Source organism: Aristolochia californica, unplaced genomic scaffold (genome assembly GCF_029961685.1).
Source record: "Aristolochia californica isolate CCGP_79_NKW_82.1479 unplaced genomic scaffold, dmAriCali1.0.hap1 SCAF_13, whole genome shotgun sequence".
In the NCBI taxonomy this organism is placed as follows: domain Eukaryota; kingdom Viridiplantae; phylum Streptophyta; class Magnoliopsida; order Piperales; family Aristolochiaceae; genus Aristolochia; species Aristolochia californica.
Genome location: NW_027181804.1, coordinates 11,271,304 through 11,278,550, shown reverse-complemented (window position 1 = coordinate 11,278,550; position 7,247 = coordinate 11,271,304). Strand labels below are relative to the sequence as shown.

At 37.4% G+C, this 7,247-nt stretch overlaps 1 protein-coding gene across 1 annotated transcript; it reads left to right on the top strand.

Annotated features, from left to right (window-relative positions):
* The first annotated feature begins 2,649 nt into the window (after positions 1–2,649).
* LOC137948205 (ERAD-associated E3 ubiquitin-protein ligase HRD1B-like) lies at positions 2,650–6,960 on the top strand. The gene is made up of 8 exons (XM_068794205.1): positions 2,650–2,733; positions 3,545–4,080; positions 4,290–4,466; positions 5,319–5,468; positions 5,574–5,776; positions 5,920–6,076; positions 6,200–6,428; positions 6,514–6,960. The coding sequence occupies exons 2-8, from the start codon at positions 3,548–3,550 to the stop codon at positions 6,679–6,681; spliced, it is 1,617 nt and encodes a 538-aa protein (XP_068650306.1). The 5' UTR covers positions 2,650–2,733; positions 3,545–3,547; the 3' UTR covers positions 6,682–6,960.
* The last annotated feature ends 287 nt before the right edge of the window (positions 6,961–7,247 follow it).

Below are 7,247 nucleotides of genomic sequence, written 5' to 3'. Positions count from 1 at the left end.
AGCTCGGACAATACTTTCTGACAACCCTTGAAAACCACCCATTTCGTTTCCCCTTCCAGCGAGAACCCTCTTCCATTCGTTTCCCCTTCCAGCGAGAACCCCCTTCCTGGTGACGGAACCTCCGTAACTTTTTCGGCAACGGAACCACCCGACAAGTGTTTCCAACGACACCTGAAATCAATGCCGAAAGCAAAAAAAACTCATCGGACAACACAGGTCGTCAGACAAAAATGTGTCGGACAAAAATGTGTCGGACGGTTAATCTTCAGAGCTCTGATAGCATGACAAATCAAAATCAAGGGACTGACGGAACAGTCCAAACATCCACAACAGAGAGCGTAGCTCTCTAGTTTCACGGCGAAATGAAACAAACGAAAGATTAATCTAAATGTTTCCGTTGGGGATTTTTCCCCTTTCATTAGGTATTTAACCTTTAGGTTTTCCTATTACAAAATGGCCCATGGGCCTAAGACAATACCACCCCCCCCCCCCCCCCCCCCCCCCCCCACATCCCATTACGCCTAATCAAATAACCCTATGTACATATCCCAAATTATATAACAATTATGAACATAAATTATATTTAATATGCATTTTAACATATCGTAACACTTGACTCCATCATCTTGTAGTCAAGTTAGACAATAAAATTTTGAATGTTGTGACCTTCTATAGCTTCGTGTACTTAACTCCTTTCTTTTGGAGTCAAATACTTTTGAGGAATTCATAAACTCTACACTCTTATAACTAATAACATCAATAACATATATTTGTTATCATCATTATCAGGGTTTATGGAGAAGGCTTTGGGCTTCTTCTTCCTCATTCTCCCGATTTTTTATGATGACAAATATAAGATTTAAACATTAGATATATACCGTGAAATGTATTCTAAGTGAATTTTGATTAACTTCCCCTTGTTTATCTACCCCTTTATTTAATCATTTGATACCCTTAAGCGTTTTGATAGGCCATGTTAAACTTTAAAGTCTCTAATCTTTCTCACTGATATTAATTCTTAAAATCTCTAATCTTTTGCCCCCTTTTGGAATCACAAAAAAAAAAAGCACAAATAAGAAAAAAAAGATGGATTTCATTTCAAAATTTGCATCAGCACGAAAGAAAGTATAGAAGTTTTTTGTATCGATTTACATATTTGGGAGAAGGTGTAGTTGAGGTGGAAAATTGGTTTTCTATTGGGTGCCCAATTTCAATGAGAAAAGCCTCAAACATTATCTGTAAGGCTTGACTATTAACATCAGTTGGTGCAGAAGTTTCAGTCCGTTGGGGCTCATATGGCTCTAGATTTCTATTTTCTCCCAGATGCTCTTCTAGTTGTGGATGATAAGGCACTTCAACGGATAGTGATGGAAGGCTCGAATGATGCTCAATTTGAACAAGCTTCCTCTCTACTTTTTCAAACCGCTGAAATAGATTGTCTTTGAATTCTTTCATGCAGGGCAGAGCTATGGGAGGAATTGAAAGGTGGAGCTTTGATCTTGAGATGACTCTCTTGGGGCTTCTTTATCTTCTTACTTGTTCTTTATAAACTTCTTCTTCTTCTTCTTCATATCTTCCTACTGCGTGGAAGATGGTCAATGACCAATGACTCATGTCCATGTCATTTTACTCACACTCTCCTTACTTTCTCTAGGAGAGTTGCCTTTGAATAGTGGGATGCTCTTGAGTAGTGTAGCAAAGACTCAACCAAGCACTACATTCATGTCTTTTGTGACTCTTCCTCTATGGATAGTGTCCAAAATATAAGCTCCCAGGTATAGCTTGTGGGCATGCTTGATGCAATGGACTAAGATGTTGTCTACAAAAATGATTTTCTTGAACATTTTCCTCCTTTTATAGTAACTCACTACTAAAGAAGTCATCTGATCTTGAATGCTCATGGAATTTAGATAATTAGATGTAGCAGATCCATACAAGTGTGCATAAATTTGTACTCATTTTTTTCTTCAACAAGATTTTCTCTAAAGATACTCGTATTCACTTTGTATTTTTTTTTTGAGCTTCCAAAGTAAGAAATTGAGTTAATAAAAACATAAATAAATATATTCAAATCAAATAAAAACAATTAAATAATTCAATCATAAAATTTAATCATAAGTAAAAATATTTAAAATAAAAAAAAATTCATACATTGTACTGATAGTTGCGTCATTGTTAGCATCACTTTAAGAACTTGGGAGAGAGTCTTTTGTATCAACTATTTCATATAATTTTAAGATTTTAAAGAAAACAAAATAGAAATTAAAATCAGAAAGTTTGATAAAACATAAAATAATTTATAAAATAAACACTAAGTTAATAATATGGAAATAAATAACAATCAGTAGATTGAGTTAATATATTATACAAATTATAATTACCAATGGAACTCACATTTTCAGGTACGTGCAAAGCACATCCACACGCCGCAAGGCATGGCGCGCTCTCCATTTCCCTGTGAAGTGCCAGCTGGATCCGCCAACTAGAAGACTCACACGTGGTAATAATCTATTTGTCAGCGGGTCAGACGATGACACGGCGGAAGAAGCGCTATAGATGTCGGCCCCACCTTTTATTTTATATTTTTACCATGAAAAGTATTAAATACATAAAATTGTGTCCGTGAATATGTTTTCCGCGTCTCTCCATCCTTTCTGCTCTCTCTTCGGTATCCTCTCTCCTCCTGGAAACATTTCTCCCCCGTGTACAAGCTCCAGCTTAAGCTTCCGCAAGGTGAGGAATATTTATTCATTCTGTCTTGGTTTTCATGTTATGCTCAATGATTGATTTACTTTATGCGAGTATGTTTTGAGTTCATAGTGGAGAAGAAAGAAATCCAGTGTTTGTAATGCGTCTGGATCAAGTTGTATTGGTCTGAACTGCTCCATCATGAACCCAATTGAATATGGGGATTTAAATCGGGGAAAATAAATCATTGGACGGATTTAAGTTTGCGATGGTTTGATTTAATATTTTTGTCATAATCCACCTAGCTTTAGTGATTATTGAAAGTTGAGCTTTCGCGTGGATACTTTATATGAGGGCTTTTTTTTTTGGGTGATTCGTCGATGTGGAATGAGTTGAGGTTCACTTACCGTGTATTGCTTATTAGTTCTGGCTTGTAAGGTTGTATTTTGGAAAATTTCAGAGTTTTTGTGCTGTTCTCTCTGGCGCTCAGTATTATATATGAGTAGATTGATTTTATAACCGATCAAATTGAATAATTTTTGTGTCCGTCGGCTACTTTACTCAATATTTAATTTATGACATTGTTTGCCCTGGGACAGAATAGATTTCTCTCAGTCTTTGTTTTCTCTTCAAAAATGTTTTTTTTTTCTTTGCTTCGCGTTTCCTTTTTCTGTACGTGATTGGATTTTCCAACTCTTTGTTTAAATTGGCAGTCTACCTTTTTTTGCCCTTTACTATTTTTATTTTATGTCCTCTCTTTTTTTGTTACCTTGCTAAAGTAAAAATTTGTAGGGCGTAGGTTTATGTCTACTAATATTTCATCTTATGGTTAAGAACTAAGGTATTTTGCTTGCAGGAAATGATACGGCTTAGGACCTATGCTGGTTTTAGTTTGGTGGGTGCAATTGCCATTGTGTATCATGCCTTTAGAAGCAGGGATCAATTTTATCCGGCTACTGTATACTTGTCCACTTCCAAGATCAGCTTGGTGCTTCTTATGAACATGGGCTTGGTCATCTTGTGCACAACGTGGCAGCTAATGAAGTTACTGTTTCTTGGCTCTCTCCGAGAAGCAGAAGTAGAGAGATTGAATGAACAATCATGGCGGGAACTTGTGGAAATTCTCTTTGCAATTACAATATTTCGGCAAGATTTCTCTGTTTCCTTTCTTACAATGGTCACAGTCCTCCTGCTGATTAAAGCTTTACATTGGTTGTGCCAAAAGAGAGTTGAGTACATTGAGACAACTCCCTCTGTTCCCTTGTTGTCTCATGTGCGGATTGTTTCTTTTATGGGTTTCCTTCTTCTTCTGGATTCTCTCTTCTTGTACAGCTCGATGAAGTATTTAATTGAGACATGGCGGCCTTCCGTTTCACTCTTCTTTTCATTTGAGTAAGTTCAAGATAGAGTATATTTTGTGGTTAGGAACCTCTTAGAAATCAGTTCTGTAATGTTTCTTTCATTGACCTTGTTTGTGGATAAACTGCATTGTATACACATACCATATGCATAAAACTATAGCAAGTGTGCCTCATCTTGTTTGTATTATTTCTATTTTTTTTTCCATTCTATGCTAACATTACTGATACTTGCATTTTTAGGTATATGATACTGACTACAACTATTATTTCAACATTTGCTAAGTATGTTTTCTATGTAAGTGACATGCTTATGGAAGGGCAGTGGGAAAAAAAGGCTGTCTACACCTTCTACTTGGAACTTATCCGTGATCTGCTTCACTTGTCGATGTATCTCTTCTTCTTCCTTACTATCTTCGTGTAAGTAACTCATTTCTTGTTGATTTTATTGATTAATCGACCACCTGGTACAGTTTATATCTGTGCAACAAATTATCTCCTGCATCCTAGCTGGTCTTTTGCAAAATTAAATATGTGACATGAAGTATGTCATGCTGAACTTTGTGAAAGAATTTTAGTAGACTCTTCTAATTTTGGAGAGGAAATTCATGTAAAATCGAATTTTGATGTATCTTCTGCGTGAGTCTTTGATCAATTTAGATTAGGGATGGGCATGGATTGTGTAGAGGTCGGGTTTTTGAAAACCCAAACCTGACTTTAAACCTTGACCCTGAACCCAACCCTGAAAAGAACCCGAAGAAACCTGTCCCTGCTATTCCGACCTGATCTCGGTTCCCCACCTTGTCCCCGTAAGCCCAACCCGTCACTGTTTTCCCGCTGTCCCCTCCCCGTCTCCATATCCTCTCCTTGCCTAATTTTCTTATTCCTGCTTTGTCTTAGGTGGGGTTTGGGGAAACCCATCCTTGATCCAAAACCAAATGAGTTTTTTTTCCCCACCCTGTCCCAGAGTTTTTCTGGCAGGTCAAGTCAGGTTCCCCATGAAACCCAACCCGGTGCCCTTCCCTGGGTTAGATCTCTTGACCTGATGCACACCCCTGGCATCAGGTATCAAAACTGAACAAAATTGAGATGTTAGCCCCATGTGAACATAATATGGTCATGTTATTTGATACTTGTGTGAATAGGTATTTTATTTTCAGAAAGGAAAAGTTTTTTTATTTAATTTTTCTGCTGTCTTTTCATTTCTCACACAGTTTCTATTATCTTAATACATTGTGCTATTTTTCTGCAACATGTTATTTCTCTTTTTAGGAATTATGGTGTACCACTACACCTGATCAGAGAACTGTATGAGACATTTCGTAATTTCAAGATTCGTGTCGCTGATTACATTCGGTATCGGAAAATCACATCTAATATGAACGACCGCTTCCCTGATGCAACCCCTGAAGAGCTTAGCGCGTGAGTTGTTTACTTATGCTGCATGTCCTGTTGTTTCTATTCTTTGTTATCCTTCCTCTATGTGCATGCCGGAGTCTCAGAAAGTAAAAACATGTGCAAGTGCAGAAGTGATGCAACCTGCATCATTTGCCGTGAAGAGATGGTAACTGCTAAAAAATTGATATGTGGGCACCTTTTCCATGTTCATTGTCTACGATCCTGGTTAGAACGACAACACACATGTCCAACCTGCAGAGCTCTGGTTGTTCCTCCTGAGAACACTGCAACTAGAGGAGCTCATGGAGTGCATTCTGATCCTCATAGATATGGTATAAAATTTTTATTAATGAACTGATTTTTATTTTTGAGAAATTTTCTCCTACATAAATTAGTCAACATTGCATTGCTGTTGCTTAGTTTACTTCGTAGTGACCAATAACATATATTTACTATATGCTTTTCTTTTGACCAGGGACAGCTCCAGTGGGTGCATCAACTCAGGGATCTGCAGAAGCTTGTGCAGCTGGTGATGCCCTCAGCCAGCACAAGGCTAGGCTCGAAGCTGCTGCTGTGGCTGCTTCAGTTTATGGGAAATCATTTGTGTATCCATATCGTAATGCACTTTCATGGTATGCTTTCACATGCCACATCTCTTATTTGTTTTTTACACTACTAGTACCTTTGTCCACACTTCAGTTAGATTTTGAATTTAAATACTTGTTCTGATTGGTTCTATTCCTTCACGAGGACAGGCCCACATGTTATAATTCCATCACAGGTGATGATCAGAGTGGAAATGCTGATTTATCTGGGGATGCAGCCATATCTAGCCGAAGGCAGGAGCATCAAAATAGTGGATTTTCAAAATTCCCACATCATGTTTTCGGTGCCTTTCAGATGGCTAATGGCAACTCTAGCAATCCAAATGTCTCTAATTCTCTCCTGGAGGCACAAGAGAGATTTCTCCAGCTGCAAATAGAGGTGCAACATCTAGTATCTTTTAAATGGAGGTAATTTGATCATTTCACTAGCTTGACCCTGAATGACATTGCTTTTTCTCTACCAGGCTCTTCAAAGTCAGTTGCTGCACCTGCGGCAGCAGCAGCAGCAGTTACCCAGTGGAAGTGCAGTTCCTTCCTCAACAGACAGCAAAGGTAAGGCCCCCTTAGCTGTAGCTGCATCTGTATCTGACTGTGGCCACCATGGAAATGGTGAAGATGCTGACACAGTGTAGGCATTACAAAACTTGGAGATGGACTGCAAATCTACAAAGAGCAATCACTTGTACAGTTGATTATCACGCATCTTATTCAATTGTTTTGAAAAGGGTTTTTAGTCCAAATAGATATGATCTTGTACAAGTAACTGGAATCCAGGATTAGCTTGATTGTATGCATTTGACGGTAAACCGACCATATTTAATACAATTATATCTGCGTAAGATCCAATGCTCTCCATCTTTATTCCATCTTCAGTTTCACTCTTAAATCTCCATTTCTTCATCTGTATCTGACTGTGGCCACCATGAGCCCCAATCTTTCACAAGTAAATTCCAGCCATTGCTTATATTCAAAAGGAATCTCTTTTTTTTTTTTTTTTTACTCCTTGGGCAAATTGCTTATCTAGTAGTTTCTTTCTTTCTTATGATTGACTAGCAAGAACATAATTAATATAATTATATGAATTTTTTTAAGAATTTCTAAGGAAAATTTAATGGGTGTCCTTTTTTAGGTAAATAAATAGAAATTAATAATTAATCTTATACATTACCTTAATTTTTTAGTAAAATAAAATGTTAAA